This window comes from Sinohyriopsis cumingii, chromosome 5 (assembly GCF_028554795.1).
Source record: "Sinohyriopsis cumingii isolate HCF-2022 chromosome 5, ASM2855479v2, whole genome shotgun sequence".
NCBI lineage: Eukaryota > Metazoa > Mollusca > Bivalvia > Unionida > Unionidae > Sinohyriopsis > Sinohyriopsis cumingii.
In genome coordinates this window covers 50,969,595-50,991,673 of record NC_142965.1, presented here as the reverse complement: position 1 = coordinate 50,991,673, position 22,079 = coordinate 50,969,595, and the positions used below count along the sequence as shown (strand labels likewise).

General features: G+C 32.0%; 1 protein-coding gene across 5 annotated transcripts in view; it reads left to right on the top strand.

The window, feature by feature from the left end:
* The window catches only part of LOC149799150 (ankyrin repeat and MYND domain-containing protein 1-like), an 87,033-nt gene extending 69,860 nt beyond the window's left edge, over nt 1-17,173 (top strand). For 3 of the 5 annotated variants that reach the window (XM_089958277.1, XM_089958276.1, XM_089958274.1), the window contains 3 exons: nt 2,278-2,411; nt 4,290-4,304; nt 15,579-17,173. In XM_089958277.1, the coding sequence (XP_089814403.1) occupies nt 2,278-2,411; nt 4,290-4,304; nt 15,579-15,725 (296 nt within the window). In that variant the 3' untranslated portion in view covers nt 15,726-17,173. Of the gene's footprint in view, nt 1-2,277; nt 2,412-4,289; nt 4,305-6,604; nt 6,666-15,578 lie in introns of all 5 variants that reach the window. The other 2 variants (XM_089958279.1, XM_089958275.1) reach the window with 2 other exon arrangements.
* The last annotated feature ends 4,906 nt before the right edge of the window (nt 17,174-22,079 follow it).

Below are 22,079 nucleotides of genomic sequence, written 5' to 3'. Positions count from 1 at the left end.
TCTTTAGACATTAAGAAGAAACTTAGGGGTTTAGAGAATTGCTTAGCTTTCAATAATAATTTAAATTTGTTTGTTTTCCTTATTTGAATAGGAACGTATTTAGAGAATGAAGAGGTTTCTGATTTTATTCATTCTTTGCATAAGCAACATAGGTTTCCCAGTTGAATTTTCTTTGCTAGTCACGGGATTTTTATATGGTTTAGTTCATATCTTGCAATGTAGATGATGTTGTAATTTGTGTGTTGCTATTAAACTTTATAACTGTGATCATCAAAGACTTCTCACAGATAGACATACAAGAGCTTGATGAAAAATCCACAGATTTTGCCATACAATTCCGTAAATTTAAAGATTTTTAAATTAGCTACCTGAAAATTCCAAATTGCCATCTTCTGAAGTGCACATTTTGTTCACTCTTCCATCAAAGCACGTTATTTTTTGTAACGCTACATTAATATATATGTGTAATTCTTAGGACCAATTGCAACTTATTTAAAGATTTCAATTTTGCTTACTCGTTGGTAGAAATGCACCAAAAAAATCAGTCATTGAAAGAAACTTTTCAGCTGACAAAGTTACTCATTCTGATACAAATCCACAAACCCAGCAAAAAATACATTCTAACGTTATTATGAGCCTAAACTTGAATGACAATATTGCCACTTTTTTGACATAATTCCAATCATGTGAAGATACCTTGCACCGTTTCATATCAGTCTAAACTTAGCAATCAGTGTAAGGTCCAGGCTGCAGCTATTTATTTGCCTATGTGCTTGCATCCTCCCCATAATATGTTAATTACAATGGGAATAATTGCTTCCCTATGCATATTTTAACTACACATTGTACTTTTAATTACATTCCCCCAATGTTAAGTGGGGTATACATGTATAACATGAACCAACTGTGGAATGCATTGATTAGGACACCAGATCAAGGTCTGCTCTGTTAGTTCAAACTAAGTATTTCAGGGAAACTGCATTACACAAGACATATCTCATTCATGCAGGGGACATAACTGTTACAGCTCGACCACCATACTGCTTATATTTGAGGAAATCCTTTTAAATTTATTCCAGAAACATTGATCTCACTTGGAAGCTTGTCTCACTCAAATTACACTGACATTATTGATTTTAAAAACTGATTTTATTTTATTGCTTTGAAAGGAAAATGTTTCTTTGTTGCTTTGAACTTATATATGAGAAGCTTATTTTAAATATATATTGTACATAGTGTCTGTTACTATGTTGTTGACTTATGCTAGTCTTTCCAGTACTGTTTATGGATAGAAGACATAGATATGCAAATGGGTTGCCAACCAGTGAAAATGTCTTTTGTATACATGCAGAGCGATACTCATGGGACCAGGTAGTCTAAGGCACTTGCCTTAATTACAGATTACTGACATCTCACCTCTGTTCACATGAATTTGAGACTCGAAAGCTCAGCCAACATGAGTATGTGAGAAAGCTTGTCAGTGGCTTCCCATGGGTCATTGTTTCTTCCCGGAGTTTCCCAGGTTCTTCCTTCATCAAATATACTTGCTGCCATGTATCATGTACTGAATAATGACATTAAACCCACAAAACCAAGACCAAATCAAAGTGATACTCTGGTACATAATGAATGTACAGAGTCTGACATTAGTTACTTGGATACAGATTAGAACAGCAATGACTCTGATATGCCAGTGCATTACAGAGCAGCCAATCTGCTAACAATTGTGTGTGCATTATTATTCTGTTTTTGCCTTTGCCCAAGAGAACTGTTCTGTAATGTTTTCTGGTGGGTACTGTAAATGACTGAGCAGAAGGTAAGTGTATTACACCTGTTAGACAAACTATAGGAGATCAGTTTCCAAGGAAAATGGAAAAAAAATAGAATTAGTACATCACTTGACCCCAACAGACAACATCACAAAATGGTTCATGCATTTTTTTTCATATTTGTTTCCAAACCATGGCATTCTTTATCGGGATATAATTGCACAATACAAAGAATGTAAATAGAATATTGGCACATGGCATTATGCAGTGGCAATCGTGCAGGTTTAGTGTCCTGTAGTCTAGGGTAATATCATACCATCCTAAACTAAATCCCTGTAGTTATCCAATTGTCAGAACTTGGGGTTTTATCATGTGATGTATCAAAGATGGATTACAGTAAATGTAATCCTTGTACGTTGAGGACACTTATCTCTGAGGATAGCATGAGAACATTGAATTAGAAGAATGTTATACACTAGCCTATACTTGTACTTATTTTGTTATCCAGGTCGCTCAAGAAGCCCAAGCCCCACTGGACACAAGGCCCGAGCAGACAGTCCTACTCCCGCCACCTATCCTGACAAGGACAAAAAGCTGACGGTGTCTGATCTCACCAAGGACAAGAGAGGTCTTCGAATTAATGTATGTGTATGGGTTTGACATTCATGCAGAATCTTCTAAGTACATGTTAATATCAGATAGGAATTGCTAAAGATACTGTTCCTAAAAATTATAATCAGTTCAGTAAAATTTATTTGATTGTCCAGACACATTTAATTTTATTTTAATATTTATTCATTCAGATAAAATTAAATGAGTGTGCTATTAAAGATCATTGAGATATCATTCTTTCTCACAATCAAGTTTTCTTCATTAGAATAGGTTTTTTTTGAACATGAATAAAGCAGAGGTATCAAAAGAAACAAAATATCCAATTGGCTTCATTAAATTTGATCATAAATGAGACATCCCATCCTTCAATTGGAATATGTTTATGCCTTTCTGCCAGTGATCGATAAAACACCCAAAAAATACCATGGTAACCACCACTGCATAAACATGTATATTGTTTACCAAATAATGTTAGGTTTACATCACCTGATCATGGCATTGCTTTGGGGTGATTCAGTTGTGGTGACTTATTCTTGGCCAACACATTTCCAAGTTTATTTTTTCAAACATGATTCACTAGAGAACTTTCTTGTATTAAACTTGAGCAGATAGTTCAATATATTTATTATAATACTTTTGACATGGATCTAATTTACTGAGTTCTCTGCCATTTTTTTGATAAATTTCCCATTTTTATGCTGTATCACTCCAAAGTATTTCCATGAATGAATTTTATAGAAAAGCAACATGGTATTTTAGTTGCCCCCCCACCACCAACAGCAACAAAGAATAGGAACTCTGAAAATATTTGTCTATGATGATGAAATCTGACCCAGTCATGAGACATATATCCAAGACTAATTAAGGCATGTGATTCGTGTGTTCTATCAGGATAATGGAAGAGTTGTGATAATTTCATCATTTACTGTTGTAAATCTTCAAATTTTATCATAGGAGACTAATGTAGTGTTCGCATGAATTTTTGGTTGATTTTGGAGTTTATTCTATGATTTGCAAAGCAGATCAAGTTAAGAGAGACTTTAACAGTTGCCAAAGTGGAAAAAATTATCAGATGATGCTATTACTCCTGGTTAATATATTTGGTTTTTGTCAGTAACAGAGAAATATAAATACTGGGATGTAAGGAAAATTTGACATAGCTACCATCAAAAGTCATATACATAGCCGAATATAGCTGCATCAGGTGTCAAAGCTGCAACTTGTTTTGTTGATCAATCTGTTTTAAAAAAGTGTCGCTATTTCATTTGGCTCATGATTATACAACATACTCCATATTGTACACTTTATAGTTAACCCAAGAGCCATTATGATTCATTTATATCCTTTGAACAGGAAATCCAAATTATATACATAATGTTAAAGGGTCATAATGGGGATATGCTCTGTCATAAAAGATAATACTGTTTCTGGTATATGTGATATACGGTTAGCTTAGGTATGTTTTACTACATACGCCATGGCTGATCACTTTCAGATCTTACATACCAACTGTTCTTTGTTTTAAATAATGACATTAAATTAATTTATAGTACATATATAGTACTTATGCAAAATTCAATGCAGTTTTATTAATACTATGCATTATCTATTTATCAAGTGAAAATCACTGTGTTCATATGATGTATTTCAAATTCAACTTTTTAACTACAATAGTTTTCACATTGCATATGTTATAATAATAATACATTTTTGGACAACTTTTTAATCAGATTGTGCAGATGTGCTGTTAAACTGAACAATCTTGCATTTGTGCAAACTACAGTTATAAGACAAAACTCTCCCTCTTTTTGTTAGTACATAAAAATAAATAATTTCACATTAGTATTCTTATGTTCCACCACAATTTCTTGCATTGAATTTGCTATCTTATTTTGATACTTGAAACAGTTTTCTAGTATGAGGGTAAGAAAATCATGATGATAAAAATAACAATCACTGTATATAATCTTTTCCTTCACTCTGGTCAAACCTCACTTTAACTCAAATGAATGGTAATAGAGTTTAATATCAATTGTCTTCCGGATTTAATTCTCACTCAGGGATTTATAATAGACCTGATGCACTCTTCAGTTTGTCATAAGAGTTGTCTAATGGAGGCAGGAGCAGCTATGACTTAATGGTTAACATTTTGTGACTTGTGACCGAAAGGTTGTGGGTTTAAATGTTACCACTGGACCAGCCTGGGTCAGCTACCATGGTGTGTCATTGGTTAATGCACAGTACTCCAGTTGGCTCAGCACTCAATAACTTGTTGGTGTTTCTGTGCTGTTAAAACCAAACCAGACCAAAACTAATTGCCAGTCACATACCTTCATATCACTTGATAAACAAAAGGCCCAAGTTTGGCAGATATCGCTTACCTAGAATACATATTAACATATGTCAGCTTTTGAATGCAAATTCACAAATATGTTGAATATCCACAAGTGGGAAAATAGCTTGGAGCATGTATCAGTTACATTGTCTCTTAATGTTGGTGCCACTTATCTTCTTTCATATATAGGATCACTTTTTTAATAGAAAAGGACAGTCATTTATACAACCAATATTATCCACTGGATCTCTTTCTGCTCATGGGGACTTGGTCCCTATCCATAAATTACAAACTGTTAATAGCTCCACCCTTAAAGTATATACATGTACTTGGCATTAGAAGAGATCTAATTTGTGCAGTCAGGATGGAGTCATGGGTCTGTCCTTACTCCCTGGGTCTCCTTCCCAGGTGTAATAACATTGAAACCATTGAGGTCCTCATCCAAGGAAACTGTAGTGGCTTAGTATTTAAGGCACATGACACATGATCTGAAGTCTGTGGGTTTAGTTCTCAATATCTATCTTCAGCCAGGATCCTTGTTAATGTGTTCATGTTGTTCATAATCAAACTCTTCCAAGATCTTGGTGATACAAGATTGTGTAGTGAGTCTGATCAAACTGTTAAGAAATATTGTCTTTAGAGTGTTCACAGAATAAAACCATCACATGCAAGATCACTTCTTTACTATGCTTGGTTGTAACTTGTACTAAAACTCAAACTGAGGTTGTGATGGTATCAGCTTAAATAAGTACCAAATCTAATTAAAATCTGATTGGAGATGAACATATGGAGTGAATTTCACAAATTGATTGACAGATGGAGTCCATACATTACAGACACAGGACCTTACCCAAAAAATGACACAAGAAATACTACATATATGATCAGGGTGTTAATTATGTTAATTTAGTAATAACAAGTAAACTATCCACCTTCAGAAATGGATTGAAATATCTTACTTTGCATCTAGACAATTTTCATATTCCAAATAATTTAAAGTGATTCATTTAACAAATTTTACTTTGAGGAACAGCAATTACATGGAACTGAAGAGTCCATAGATTTGTTTCCAGGAATGAATTGAGTTTCCTTTTCTTCATACGAAATTTGATTCTAATTTCAAAACATTTTTTTAAATTTGATATATTACATTTTTTGCTTTAGTTTGACCAGAGAGCACTTGTGCACAAGGTGTTTCTCTTGTTTACCTGCACAATGCACTTTAATATTGATTATTCTGTACCTTATTTATTGTTATTTTGAAAATATCATACCTTCAGACCTGGAATTCATGTAAGGTTTTTGACATTATGCAGTTAAAAATGTACTCAGCAAGCTTCACTTCTTTGATAATAACCACATATATGATGCAGATGTATGTATGCACAGGTAAACAAGTGGAGTGTTTCAGAGAAAAATATTGAAAGATTGAAAGTGGGTTGAGATTTGACCTTCGTCATTATTATTTTATCTTAAACAATATCAGTGTCATTGTCTAACCAGATTTGTTTTGAAATGCCAACTTGCTGCCTTTATCTATCCATGATGCACTTCTAAAAATGATTTTTTTTAAATCTTTATACAGTTTATTACATGATGGTTTTCTTACACTGACCAGGGAGGGTTGTTAAAAGAAACTATTTCCCTTTTAGAGGTCTAAGGGCAGACATTGAAGTGTTCCTTATAATGTATCCTTATGATTTTGAATAATTCATAATGGAGCATTGCAACATTTTGTACTAAAACAAGTGCATAATTTTGTCAGTGATTCAAATAGTTTGGTCCCCTGAGTTTAAACTTGATTGTGGATCAGGTAAATTATGCTTTTAGAAAAGGGAGGTAAATGATTTAAATTATTGATCTGTCCTCGATTTGTCTATTAATACAGGACGAGCTAAGCAGTCTTTCTGAAGTGTTTTCTGAACTTGGTATAACACTAGCTGACCTAGGTATCTTTCCAATTTATGAAATATTTATCCATTAACATGTGTAACGATTATTGCTAATCTTGAGTCTGTGATGTGCTGCAGTGTTATTGTGTGCAGCATTGTGTTTATGGAGGTCTATTTTAACATATTAACTGTAACTTGCAGGCTAACAATTAATGCTACATATAGTTTCTTTCATATATGAATAAATAAAGGTAACAAAATAGATGGCTTAATTAATCATTGATCCATATAGAGATTCAAATTACCATTACAGGTTTTTTTCAGTAAGATGACAGGTGTATGCATATTTTGAATTTAATAAATTTAAGAATGTTTGTAAATGCAAATTTGTATGTGTGAGAGTGTACCAACTAACTTAGACTTAATGCAAATCCACAATGAAGTAGCTCAGATAGTTATATGTATATAAAGACATATAGTTAACTGGATATATGCTTTCATTTTAGTTTCTGCCAGAGATTTTTAGCATGTTACTGTATTAATGCAAATATTAACACATGAGATACCAGTCAAGATATATTCTAATCACACTGCACATTTTGATATATTTATATAAATATTTACATTTTTTTGTAATATGTGCACAAGTTTTGTTTTATTTTCATTCAGAGTTTGTTTATGCAGTACATCAGCTCCTGGACAACTTGCCAACCCACTCATATCATATCAAAAGATCAATGGATCCCATTTTTTAAAAAAAATCAAAACAAAAACAAAGAAATGGATGATGGTAAAGTTAGGTTTAATTAGCAAAAGTCTAATCACACTAAACATCCAAGGGGCCCCGAGTGGCCGAGTGGTCTAAAGCGCTCTCCATCACGGATCACTGCCATCTCACCTCTGTCTGCATGGGTTCGAGTCTCGGGCTTGGCCAGTGTGGATATGTGACAAAGCTTGCCGGTAGCTTCTCATGGGTCGGTGGTTCTTTCCGGGGTTTTCAAGGGTTCTTCCTTCACCATTAATACTGGCCGCCATGTATAGTCTATCTTGTGCTGAAAAATGGCATTAAACCCTATAACAACAACAACAACAACTAAACATCCAAATAGTCAGCCATAATAATTGTTAATGTGTCTTATTATCTTCTATGATTAATACAGAATAAAAGAAACATGTTAATATATTGGCACATAAATGTTCACGTGGGAACAAGATTAAAGACAAGGCACTTAGTCTTGTGTCAAATGAGTAAGTTATCAACAACGTTGATAAATCAAACAGATTCAAAAGCGCTTGTAATAACTTTACTTTGCACTTAAGCTGGCTTTATTTTTACAACTGACGAGAATATAATGATCCTTTAACACAAACTAATTAACATATTATCACAAAATGTTTACAGTACTTGAATGTTGTCAACTTCACAGTAACATCCAGGTGTAGAGTAAGTCTAATTTCTTAATAAAATTACACACTATGGACAATTGGCTTATCTGTGGATAATGTTCTTCCGAATTTGCAAAGATGTATTCAGTTTGTAAGCTCTAATAAACCCCATACTTCAGCCAAAAGTAATAGATATATGTTTCTTAATATTCAAAGCAATTAACACCAGAATATGTAATGAACTCACCAAGTAAATGTCTTTGTAAGCTCACAAGTGGACACGTCATAAACCGTGAGATTACAAACATAAATTGAATAAATTACAAGAAAACTTGCAAAGTTTTTGTGGAAGATTTATTACAGATTTATGGGGGTGTAAACTTAACTTTGTTTTTCCTGAAGTGGATGTTAATTATTAACTGTTACCTATTCTACACCTGTGCTTTTTACAACAGGGATGTAAAGTTATAATAGACATATATGGATGTGGTTGAGCCACAAAAGAATCGAGCAGTTTTAGACATAATTGAATATTTTCATTAAAAGAAAATATAATACAGATGAAATACAAATATATATAAATATTTGCATGGTCTCTTGAGACTGAGCCGCCAATGATGGATGATGGATGGACAAATAATATGCAGATGAAATACCTGTATTTGCACTTTAAGTGTAACTATGATAAAGCTACATTTTTGATGCTTATAATAAAATTGAGACCTCGACAATAATTATTCAAACAGGGTTTATCTATCTATTATGCAGAGTAATTAAAATACAGGCAATTTAAAAGTAGGGTGCAGTTGTCATTCCTTTTCTAATTCCACACTGAGGGAGCTTGCACTATGAAATTATGTAGCATCTGAAGGGTTAACTTGAAAAATAATTAAATAATTTTACCAGACTTGGGGCATATACCATCGGCAGTACTGTTTGGATTATTTTGTTTCAATGCAAATGTATTTTAATATGTTAATATGTTACATAAATTCAAATGCATTCTAAATATTTTACATAACATCAAATGCATTCTAAATATTTTACATAACAGCTGATCCAGAATCAGTATACAATACATACAATTTTATGCCTAATACTGCTTAAGGCCATCAGAAGAAATATTTCTTCAGCAAAACAGCTTGAGACCTGTGAAAGTGATGAGAATCCTTTGTTAAATAAATGTTTTCGTCAGCCCTTACTTAACAAAATCATATTATAGCAAGAAAACTTCTCTGTTGATTAAAAAAAATGAAACACTGTAAAATGAAAGAAAAGATTGTTTTCAATGAAAAAACCTATATCTTGAGTGACATGAAAACAAAGTCATGTGATAGATTATGCAAGTTGGCTTCTTGTATGACATGGAGTTATAGATGCAGGTAACTTGTATGTAAACTTTTTTCAGAGCAGAGTTTCCCGTCGCTGACAGGTTCACAATCCAATATCTCAGAGGTGACAGATTATTTTTTAAATGTTTCCACAAGGCTATATGCAAAGCACATTTAACTTGTTATTGTCCACACTGAATGAATAATTTGTGCTGTACTGTGAAACCTGCCTTTTGAGGACACTAAAGTTCCCATTAAAACTTGATATTTGTCAGTAAACTTTATTTATATACAGGTTAAAAATGATAATGAAAGTAAGAAAAGAGACCCCTTATTCTTGTACTTTATGAAAATAAGAAGTGGGACCCATTATTGTCCTTTATGAATGGGTGTCCTTTCTATGGAGATGTTTGCCATGGAATGTTTCACAGTACACTTTGTATAAACTAGGGCACATTTAATTGATACTTGGTTATATTGCCAAGTTTCAATGACAAACATTTTTTAAAGAAGTAATTACTGATGTGTGTGTGTGTGTGTGTGTGTGTATGTTATTATGAATGCTTGTATTCATGACTTCATGATGAAGTCCCATCCATTTTTGGGGTGACATAGTCTTAGTCTAGATGGTATGGGGGTTGAAGCATGCAGTAAGGGTGAATTATACCGTAGCTCTCGAATCTGTATGATAATATTATTTTTCCATATCTAAATGTCAGCATCAAGAATTTTTTTTAACTATAAAGAGCAGTGCTCTTTATATCATAATTGATTAGCCATCAGTTTTTTAAAAGTTGGGGATATTTTAAAATATTGTTCTATTCATGTACAGCGTCATTTCACATTCTTGTTATTGGTTGAATCACTTGCATCCTGAGAAATTTAACAGCTTACGGGCACGATTGTTGTCAGCCATGTTGTTGGCATTTGGGTTGTACTAATCAATGAATGGTTATATTAATTGCAAGCAGTTCACGCTTTTCATCTTCTGGAAGATGTTGTCTCAGAAAGTTTTTTAACATGACAATATTTTTTTTATATTCAAGAAAATCATAATCAAACACTTGCTTGTCATATTTTTTATTATTCGTTGTTTCCATATGCATATATAAAGAGCTACTGAGAGGAAAATGGATGATCAGAAATCATCATAAAAAAATGGAAATACTTGTGATACCATTTCTTCATTGCAAGACTTTATAATACATGCATGAAACGTTTCCTCGTGATAAACAAACTAGCATCAGTCACAGTAAGGTCATTGTTCTTAGGATAAAAATATAATTATTATCATAGCAATTCCTTCGGTGTAAATGTGGGATACATAGCAATTCATTCAGTGTAAATGTGGGACATATAACCATTATTTCAGTGTAAATATGGGACATATTGCAATTCATTCAGTGTAAATATGGGACATATAACAATTCATTCAGTGTAAATATGGGACACATAACCAGACCTGCCAGCTCTTATTTTTTTGCTGTAAGTCTTATGAAAATTACCCTTTAAATACGGACTTAAGGCATGCTAGCAAAAACTATGGAAAAATGATCGTTGTCGAAAAGTCTGGATAATTGGTTCATCCGTGTTTTATTTGGATCCTGGTTTCATCTTAGAATAAGTGAAATTAGTCAGGGAACCAGACTGTTGATTATAGAATTTTAAAAAATGGGGTCCAAAAAGCGGTGCATGTTTAAAACGAAAGGGAAAATAAGCTTCTAGAAATGTGTTAATAATCAACACAGAAGAATAAAAAGAAGTATTCAGATTCTTGTGAATAAAAGCTGGAAAGGACACAATAACGTTTATAGGACATCACATGCCAATTTGAGTATGTCTAGGGCTGGGAGATATGATTGCCGTCGTCATGTGAAATGGAAAAGAATTTCCCAAGAATTATGTCAAGTTCAGAGATAGCAACAAGCCATTGAGCTGCATATGGTTTGGAACTAGAGTTTGTGCAACTGTACTAGTGGTAAATAAAGTGTCTGCGTACTTTTCAAACTTTTCAGTTGAACATAATGTTTATCGTGGATGCGTCGAACTTTTAATTACGTTTTCCAGCTTTACAATAGCAGTTATTGATATTTTGTTACACCATACTGAAAACTGGTCAGTCTTACTGGGAAAAAATCAACTTCCTTACTGGGACGGACTCGTCAGGTTTGGCAGGTCTGCATAACAATTCATTCAGTGTAAATATAGGACACATAACAATTCATTCAGTGTAAATACAGGACACATGACAATTAAGATAAAAGCATTTGATTAGCTTCTTCCTAATTTTCACATGCCTAAAAAGTAAATACAGGGCTGCAAGCATCGTTTATTTTAAAAACCTTTTTTACTTTCCATTTATAATTTATGAGGCCTACAACAATGCACAGCTGTAGCATGCAACCACATTTGAAAAAAGAAATGATCAGTGTTTTACCAGGTTCCTCATCTAATGCCACAAAATTTAAATTGGGCAATGACTTGATGAAACACTGACCACAAATGTTCAGTTACTATATGCACTAGAACTGTGGGTATGTATAATTAAATGGCACCCAGATAAACAGAGCTTTATTATTCTTGATTTTCTTTGTACATATTTTATTTTATGCTGAAAAGAGATATAGAATCAGTAACCCATGCACCTAGACATAACTCGAATAAGAATTTTATAATTTTGCATTTAACACCTGAGTAAATGCTTCTCAATCCCAAGTTAAAAAATGTGCTGTCAAAAACATTTTTTGCTGTGGGCATTTAATAATTTTTTAATGATTTCACTGTAAACAAAAATATCTTTAACATACATTGAACACAAGTAGCAACTTATAGAACCAGCCATAATCTAACAAAAAAGTAAAATAAAAATATGAAAAGTTGAAGCGAATCAATATTAATCATTATCAGTACACAAACAATTCCAGAATTTAAAAGCATCAGTCTCATTGGTTTGCACTGAGTGTGAAACATAACAATATTAAAGCAACTGCAAGGGAAGTGGGTATTTGATAAATAGGCTGTGGCCATCAATTTCTTCAGCTTGAATAACTAATATTTTGAGCTGTGTAACTAATTATTTAAGAATTTTATGAAAGATACAATAAAAAAATATTTTAAACTGCCATACGGCAGAGTGCATTATGGTATGATGTCAATCATCTGTCTGTCCATCACTTGCCAATTTGGTTTCTGCACAGCAATTTTAGTTGTACATCATCAATACTTACCAAACTTTCTGGATTGCTTGCACTTGGAGTAAGGATAAACTCTATCAATTTTGGGCACAGAAGGTTGAAGATTCAGGTCACTATGACTGAAAGATGGAAAACAGTTTCTGCATAAAAGTTCAAATTCTACACCATCTGCTGGTACCATACTTTGTAGATGGCTCGCACATGGGGTGAGAAACACTGTACATTTCAGGGTTAAAAGGTCATGGTCATTGTGGTTGAAAGAAAACAGATGGTCTACTCAGAATATCCTGAGTTCTTCACCACATATAGTTACTAAACTTTGTGGATGACCTGCACTGTGGGTAAATTTGAACCCATTGATTTTGGTCTCAGAAGATAAAAGTCCAGATCACTGACTGAAAAAAGAAACAAGGTATCCTCACAACAACTGCAGTTATCCATCACCTATGGTTATTAAAGTTTGTGGATAGTTTGCTCTTGATGTAAGAAAGAATTTTACTGATTTGGGAGTCAGAAGGTCAGAGGTCAAGGCCATTGTAACTGAAAATGTTTTAAAATGGTTTCCACACAATAACATTAGTTCTGTATGACATACGTCAACTAGACTTGGTGGATGGCTTGTACTTGATATAAAGATATGCCTTGTATACTTGCTTTTTGAGTGTACTGTAAACTGCCATCTCATAAGTTGCCAGCAGATCCAAGTCTGTGCAGTTTGTTGAGAGTAATCAGTGGAACAAACAACACAGACCCTGATCTGCCATGACATTATGCTACAGCATATCAGGGTCTATGTTGTTTGCAGTTGGACTTGCCTTATAAGCAAATATATTTTGTATGTAGAGTACAGTTACAATATGGGATAGCATACACAGTACAATTAATATTGTCACAATATGGGATGGCATACACAGTACAATTAATACAGTTTATAATGTTTAGATTGAGGATCATTTTTATACAGCTTATAAATAAATGTGTATTTCAATAAATAGATAAACAAAATTATTGGAATTATTGCTAGTAATTTTTTTAAAATCCTAATTCGATGCAAAAATTAATTTAACTGATTTTATGTGAAGATGAAAAACTACTATTGGAAATGGTTCAAGCCATGACATTATGGAAATTAAAAAAGGTAAAATATTGAAGACCATTCCCCTGGTTAGACACTTCAGGATGTTAAAATGTAAGTTTTACTTATGAATGAGTACCAAGCCTATTACATATCTGTGTTATGTATATTTAATTTGTATGTGTTAGTTTTTTCTCCATGATTATATGTTGTATATAGATATATTTTGGACTTGACCTTGTCCAAAATCAAGTTTATTGTCTACCTGACCAGTAATTTTATTTTTGGTAAACATATAATACATAGCTAATATATTTATAAGAGTATGAGTTAAATATTAGGATCATTATCAGTAGAAGTAAACATATTTGTTTGGGTCTGGGTCTTAGGACATTCGTATTCCACCTAAAAATACCTAGCCTACCTGATGTTTACCACAGCCATGTTTTAACTTTAGTAACAGATTTTATCTTGTTAAAAATTTGGAATGTTCTAGAATGGAAAATTCCATTAAGTTGTAGTATTTCTAGAAGATGCTAGTTGTGACCTGGGTCAGGTAGAGGGCTTGATCTTATTTATCTTGAAATTACTCATTCTTGCTGTAAGATCTTGATGCAGAATCATGTGTATTGTTATGTTCAGTATTTGATTTCTGTAAAATTATTTAAATTACTTATTCACTGGAAATACAAAGTGCTCATAAATAATATTCTTGGATAGAAACATTAACTTGGAATTATAATTAATTCAGACAAGGACATCTTGGATTATATTATTGTGATACATCAAAAGATTGTTGGCACATCTCACATGTCCATACAGGCACATCAACACATTCAGTGCTGGATCTTATTTCAAATACCACTTAATTACAATGTTATTCATTAGGACTGGTGATTTAACTTTTTGGACTATTTGGGGTTTAATTCACAATAGTCTTTTTCTAAATTTTCACTTTGTATTCTATGGAAATAAATTGTCTGCTGAATTTTACAAAACGTATTGGTTTTTGCTCTTTTCTGTTACTTAGTTGAAGACCATACAGTTTTAATATATGTATTAAAATTTAGAAACATGGGCTATAATATTTCCAAAGCACTTAAGACAAGAATAGCAGAACTTTATTCAATCTGAAATTAGATTGTTAAACTGCAAAGACCCAATTGTAGTTAAATAAATGATGATAATTTAAATTTTAGTGTACATTTTGTAACTCTACTTCAGTAAATTTTCAGAAAAATTTGGGCTCTGCATTTTAGTTTGCATGGAAGTTTTCATTACTATGATCATATAACAGGGCCTTTGTGATGTACATAGTATTTTTTTTTAATATCATGATGGATTTTATGCCGTAACTATCAGGAATCATCCACTAACATAAAAACTAGCTAAATGAACACAGATCCTTGCTTAAATTTTAAAATAGCCAGAGGTCATTAGCTTGTGAGGAATATTGTTACATTTTTAAGCTCAAGAATTCCTTTAGAAATGTCTTTTCTCTTTTGTGTTTCTTTTCTAGCAGCTACAGCAGAAATTGTAACTGTTAAAATTCAGGCCAGTATTTCTCCCAGAAAAGTAAAGACTTTAGCAGAGCTGTTGAAGTTCTTAGATATTTTTTATAAGGTGACAAGTACAAATAGGGCCTGGGCATTCTTGTACCATTTAAGGAACAGATCAAAAAATCAGGGAAAAGATTTTCAGGAGATATTGCTCAAATTACGAATTTCCTGTGATTTTTATTTTCATTGAAATAATAGAAATCCCAGAGTCTATTGTCTATTGTCTGCAATACAATGATCAAAGGAATCAGATTTTTTTTCTCCAATTATTCTCATACCAAAAGTAAAGGAAAAAATTAAAATCTTAACTTTGTATCACAAAATTAATGACAAAATATTGTCACTGAACAAAAGGTATTCTGGATTATAACAGTTGGCATCGTCTATATTCAGAAAATCTTCTAATGATTTATTCATTGTTGTAGGTGCCCTTTAAGGGCAGAAGTCAGAGTGCTAAGGGGTCAAAAGGTCAGGACTACAGTGATGACACTCGCCGTGTGAAATCCGAGTTTAAACCCACCCCTTGGAACCCCGCACCAGGAGTGTATATTGACAACTATAGTTTCAACTGATTTCTTCCACTTGTCAGATGGTGTCGAATTCAGTGTAATAAGAGTGCTTACACCTCTCATTCAATGCTTTTTATTTAAGTTCAACTAAGTACTCAGATATTATTGGTTATGCTAGCTAATGGGAGATATTTTTAAATTTCTGGTATTTTGACATCATTTGAGTACCGTATATGCTCACCAATAAGTTGAGGTACCACTGCAAGCTACAGAGATTCTGATCTGCTATTGCATAATGTGCCTGTAGGTCAGGATCTGTGTTATTTGATCTACTGATTACTCCTAACAAACTGCACAGACCCAGATCTGCTGGTGCATTATAAAATGGCAGATCTGGATCCGTACAGATTGCAGTTGGACTTGTAAACAAGCATATACAGTAAGGCAAACAAACAAAGAGAGTAGCAAAACTAAAAATCATGAAAATAAAGATTGTCTGTGAAATTAATATCGACATGAAACGTTAAATCAATATTATTTTTCATTTTTGTAAAATGTTATAGATTTTACATGTGTTAACATAAATGATAAGCCTGTCAATTATTACTAACACTGAAGCTTAAATACATTGACTACTCCTCACCCAGTTAAAGACACCACAACTTTTGCAGTGACATGTTGGTATTGTGGCCTTTTTTGAGGGGACCAGATGATTGAAATATATTATATTGGTGTTGGGCAAGGTAGCCTCATACAATGATTTGTATTGACAGATTTGTTTATGTTTCAAAATGAATACTTAATATGCTCTCTTATAAGTCAAGCCCAACTGCAGATAACACAGAAACTGATCTGCCATTGCATAGTGCATCGGTAGGCTAACAAGCTGCAGAGACCCAGATCTGCCAGTGCAGTATGTGATGGCATATCTTGGACTGTACAGTTTGCAGTTGGACTAGATTTTTAAGTAGACATACAGTATATTATATATATATATATATATATATATATATATATATATATATATATATATATATATATATATATATAAAGTGATAAAATGTTGAATGTGACTGAGGGTGATGTATATGTGATTGGAAATATAAGCTTGTTTGATTTCAGTTATTACAGTCGATCTTGTTTGTAATATACTCTCATATAATGTAGTCTTGCATATAAAGTTGCCCTTTCATGTGTTGTATGATAATGTGATAAGATAATTATGTACTCGTGAATAATTCAACCTAAGCTTAGATCTCAAGAACATTTCTTTTTCCTAAGATTGACTGTATATAATTGGTTATATAACTATGATTGAATGTATATAATTGGTTATATACGTAAGATTGAATGTATATAATTGGTTATGTACCACAGATTGAATGTATTTAATTGGTTATATACCTATGATTGAATGTACATAATTGGTTATATACCTAAGATTGAATGTATATAATTGGTTATATAACTATGATTGAATGTATATAATTCTAGTGGTTATATACCTAAGATTGAATGTATATAATTGGTTATATACCTAAGACTGAATGTATTTAATTGGTTATATACCTATGATTGAATGTATATAATTGGTTATATACGTAAGATTGAATGTATATAATTGGTTATATACCTAAGATTGAATGTATATAATTGGTTATATACCTATGATTGAATGTATATAATTGGTTATATACCTAAGATTGAATGTATATAATTGGTTATATACCTAAGATTGAATGTATATAATTGGTTATATACCTAAGATTGAATGTATATAATTGGTTATATACCTATGATTGAATGTATATTAGTTGGTTATATACCTAAGATTGAATGTATATAATTGGTTATATACCTATGATTGAATGTACATAATTGGTTATATACCTAAGATTGAATGTATATAATTGGTTATATAACTATGATTGAATGTATATAATTGGTTATATACCTAAGATTGAATGTATATAATTGGTTATATACCTAAGACTGAATGTATTTAATTGGTTATATACCTATGATTGAATGTATATAATTGGTTATATACCTAAGATTGAATGTATATAATTGGTTATATACCTAAGATTGAATGTATATAATTGGTTATATACCTAAGATTGAATGTATATAATTGGTTATATACCTATGATTGAATGTATATTAGTTGGTTATATACCTAAGATTGAATGTATATAATTGGTTATATAGCTATGATTGAATGTATATAATTCCAGTGGTTATATACCTAAGAATGAATGTATATGATTCTAGTGGTTATATACCTGTGATTGAATGTATATAATTCTAGTGGTTATATACCTATGATTGAATGTATATAATTGATTATATTCCTAAGATTGAATGTATATAATGCTAGTGGTTATGTACCTAAGAATGAATGTATATGATTCTAGTGGTTATATACCTATGATTGAATGTATATAATTGGTTATATACCTAAGACTGAATGTATATAATTGGTTATATAACTATGATTGAATGTATATAATTGGTTATATACCTAAGATTGAATGTATATAATTGGTTATATACCTAAGACTGAATGTATTTAATTGGTTATATACCTATGATTGAATGTATATAATTGGTTATATACCTAAGATTGAATGTATATAATTGGTTATATACCTAAGATTGAATGTATATAATTGGTTATATACCTAAGATTGAATGTATATAATTGGTTATATACCTATGATTGAATGTATATTAGTTGGTTATATACCTAAGATTGAATGTATATAATTGGTTATATACCTATGATTGAATGTATATAATTCCAGTGGTTATATACCTAAGAATGAATGTATATGATTCTAGTGGTTATATACCTGTGATTGAATGTATATAATTCTAGTGGTTATATACCTATGATTGAATGTATATAATTGATTATATTCCTAAGATTGAATGTATATAATGCTAGTGGTTATATAGCTAAGATTGAATGTATATAATGCTAGTGGTTATGTACCTAAGATTGAAGATACATTATTCTAGTGGTTATATAGCTAAGATTGAATGTATATAATTCTAGTGGTTATAAGATGCATTTACTTTTCTTGACTAATAAAGGCAGAAACTTTGGTGGCTTAGTACAAAGTATGCCATACTTGTGACTAAGTGCAAAGCATGCCAGATTGATAACAGAATGGGTACAGGTTTGAATCCTACCTTTTAATCAGCCATGGTTTACTACAGTGGTGTCCCTTAGGGCAAAGCACTATACTCCAGTCTGCCTCAACACTGTGCAAGAGGTGTTGCTCTGCAATAAAAAAAAAAAAAACAAATCAAATCAGTCCCATTCTCAATATATTTAACATAAGTAGGTTACCCATTTCTGTTTCAAATAATACAAACTTCTCACTCTATTTAAGATCTCCATATACATTTTCACTTTATAAATTTTAATTATAACATGAATGTTGTAAGGTTGTAGGTATGATCTAAGAAAAATGGCCTAGAGATCAATTTGAAATGGGTAAAAAAAATTGAAATAGAGAGAAAGGTAACTAAATGGTCCTACCATAAAACCCGCCTTTAAAACATACTTACTGTAACAATGTAAATGCTAAATGTAACAACAGTGTGCCTTATGTACATTTATTTACAATTTTATGCAAAAATGTTTACTTGTGGCATTTTTGCTGCCATGTACTTTGAATTTTTTGCTATTAGTATTATCGTATATCAGCTAAGGTTCTTGCAATACATTGTCTTTTGTTTAAACATATTTAATTCTGTTTTAGTTCACCTAAAAATGTACATTATACTTGCTTTTTTATATGATCCTTTTCTTCTGCAAGTTTCAGATGGTAAAAGTTTGATTTATTAAGTTGTATTGAGCGTTTTATATTTAATCCACTTCACCGAGTTGTAAACATATATACAATAAGTATTTGTCTGGATTATTTATATCTTTTACTAGTGTTGCACATTTTATATGAAGATATGTTAGTACTAAAGTGTTGAACTTACATTTCTGTTTATTTTCTCAGGTGTCTTTATGTCTTCAGATGAATTATGTGTACAGTTGTTATGAGTCACAATAGTGAAGATAAATTGAATTTGAACAAGTAATTTTAAATTAAAATAGCCTATGTAAAAATAAAGTTACACAAATAAAGAATTTACAGCATGTATAAGATTTATTAGAAACATTTCTCTTAATATAGCAGGGACACAATTTTGCTGTCTTCCAGTTATTTAATTTTTCAATTTAAAAAAATGAAATAAAATTCAGGCAGCATATAAAGTTTGTGCAGATTAGTTCAAGATATCAAATTGCAAAACCTATGGAAGTTTAAATGAAACTTAAATAAGATAGCATTCATCCTTTCATTTTCCAGTTTGTAAAATACAAAATTTTGTGATTTCTTGTTGAAAATTACATACATTTTCTGACTCATAAAGTTTGTAACAAAACTTAAATAGAAAAATCAAAAAAGAATTATTAAGAAATTAATTTATTGATGTTGTTTGTGCTTTAATATAGACGAATGAAACTTACATTTTTGTCCAGTTACTTTCTATTGAAAAAATTTTCTGGTAGAATTAGATCATCAGACTAACTTAGTAAGGTTTATACAACAAGTGCACATAATAAATGGTACCAAAAAAAAGAGTTGTAAGAAAGGCTTTTAATAACAAGAGATGTTTTTTATAAAAGGAAACTGAAAAACAGTAAGTGGTGCCAAAAATGTAAAATAATCCATTCATGGGAAGAATGGAGCATTAATATCGATTGATTTAGCTGCAGTTGTAATGAGGTCTTCACAAATCCAGCTTTCAGATGTTCGAATAAAATTGGACAGATTCCACACCGGCAGACAATAATGAATTTACCATATCTTGGCATCTTGTAATTCAGTGGGCTGCAGATGAATCAATCTGCAAAGGCATAAGTTGTTTCTTGCACAAATTGACACCTGTAAGTACTCAGATTATCATTGTACATTTCTACTATGCAAGAAGAATTTCTGCATGGTTTCAAGAATAGTCCAACTTGAAAGAGGGCATTTAATTTTGTTGTTTGTGCTATAAATTGAGTAATCAGTTGTATAATTAAAATGGCAACCCTTTTTTCTCATCTCATTTTATTCCATTTACAAAATGTATTTTTGTCAATCATAATGGCTATGAGCACAAGTTACATTGGCATTTTGATTAAAATTACAAGGATATTACATAGAAATTCATGTTGACAGAAATGTATGATACCTTTATGCCTTTCATTTGCCTGTGTTGATGCACTGCAGTATTGTTTGCTTCAAATATTTATTCGTGATTTGCAAACAAGTCCAATATATATTTTTACCTTTTCGAGGAGGATTACCTTTTTTTCTACAAGTGCCTTGACAAATATGAGTGTGCCTTAAAAGTGCAGAATTTAATTGGAACAAAATAAGGCCTACACTTATTTAACTGCTGATGCTGACAAACATTTGCAAATGCTACTGATGTGATACAAGTAATGTACGTGGCCAGATGTGAACTGTCCCAACATTATTGAAAAAAGTTGTGGTAGCTCAGTTGTTTGACCTTCAGACTCGTAATCCAAGGGTTGAAGATTTGATACCTGCCCAGGCCAGGTGCTTCAGTGTGTCCTTGGAAAAGGCATATGGCTCCCATTTCCTCAGCATAATATGGCCAATAATGCATTAAAAGTTCTGTTAAAGCCAATACAAAAAACACCAAAAAAACCCTAATGTTATTTTTGTCTTCTGTATCTTTAAAATATTTGGTAACAGGATACAGAGCCAATTGTTTGTAAAAATCATTTTTCTAGTTCTTCATATCACTCTGTGGGGAGACCACTCCAGTGGCCTAGTGGTTAGAGTGTCCACCTTGGATATGGGAGGTCGTGGGTTCGATCCCCAGCCGAGTCATACCAAAGACTTACAAAAATGGTACTAACAGCTGCCTCACTGGGCATTCAGCATTAAGAGGTTAGTGTTAGGACTGGTTAGCCTGGTGTCAGGATAATATGAATGTGTGGGACATCATGCTACATGTCTGCAGCATAATGCCCCAGTGCTAGACATCACTATAAATTGCCACACTGCAGACATCATAGCGATATGACTGAAAAATTGTTAAAGCTACGTTAAAAATCCAAATCACATCATCTTGTGGGAATACTTGAACTAGCCTGTGAAGCTGTTATGGTTGGTTGAAGATACAAAAAAATTACAAATAAAATGACTCTCTTTGAATTAGAAATTCATTAAGTGCATGAGGTTCACAAATTTATAAGTAGTGGACATACTTTTCTATGATATTTTGTTATGGTGACTTTAGTTTATGATAACAAACATCTCAAATCTTAATACATTTTTATATACATGTTATCTTGTAATTACTGCTTATAATTTTTTTTTACATTCACTGTGA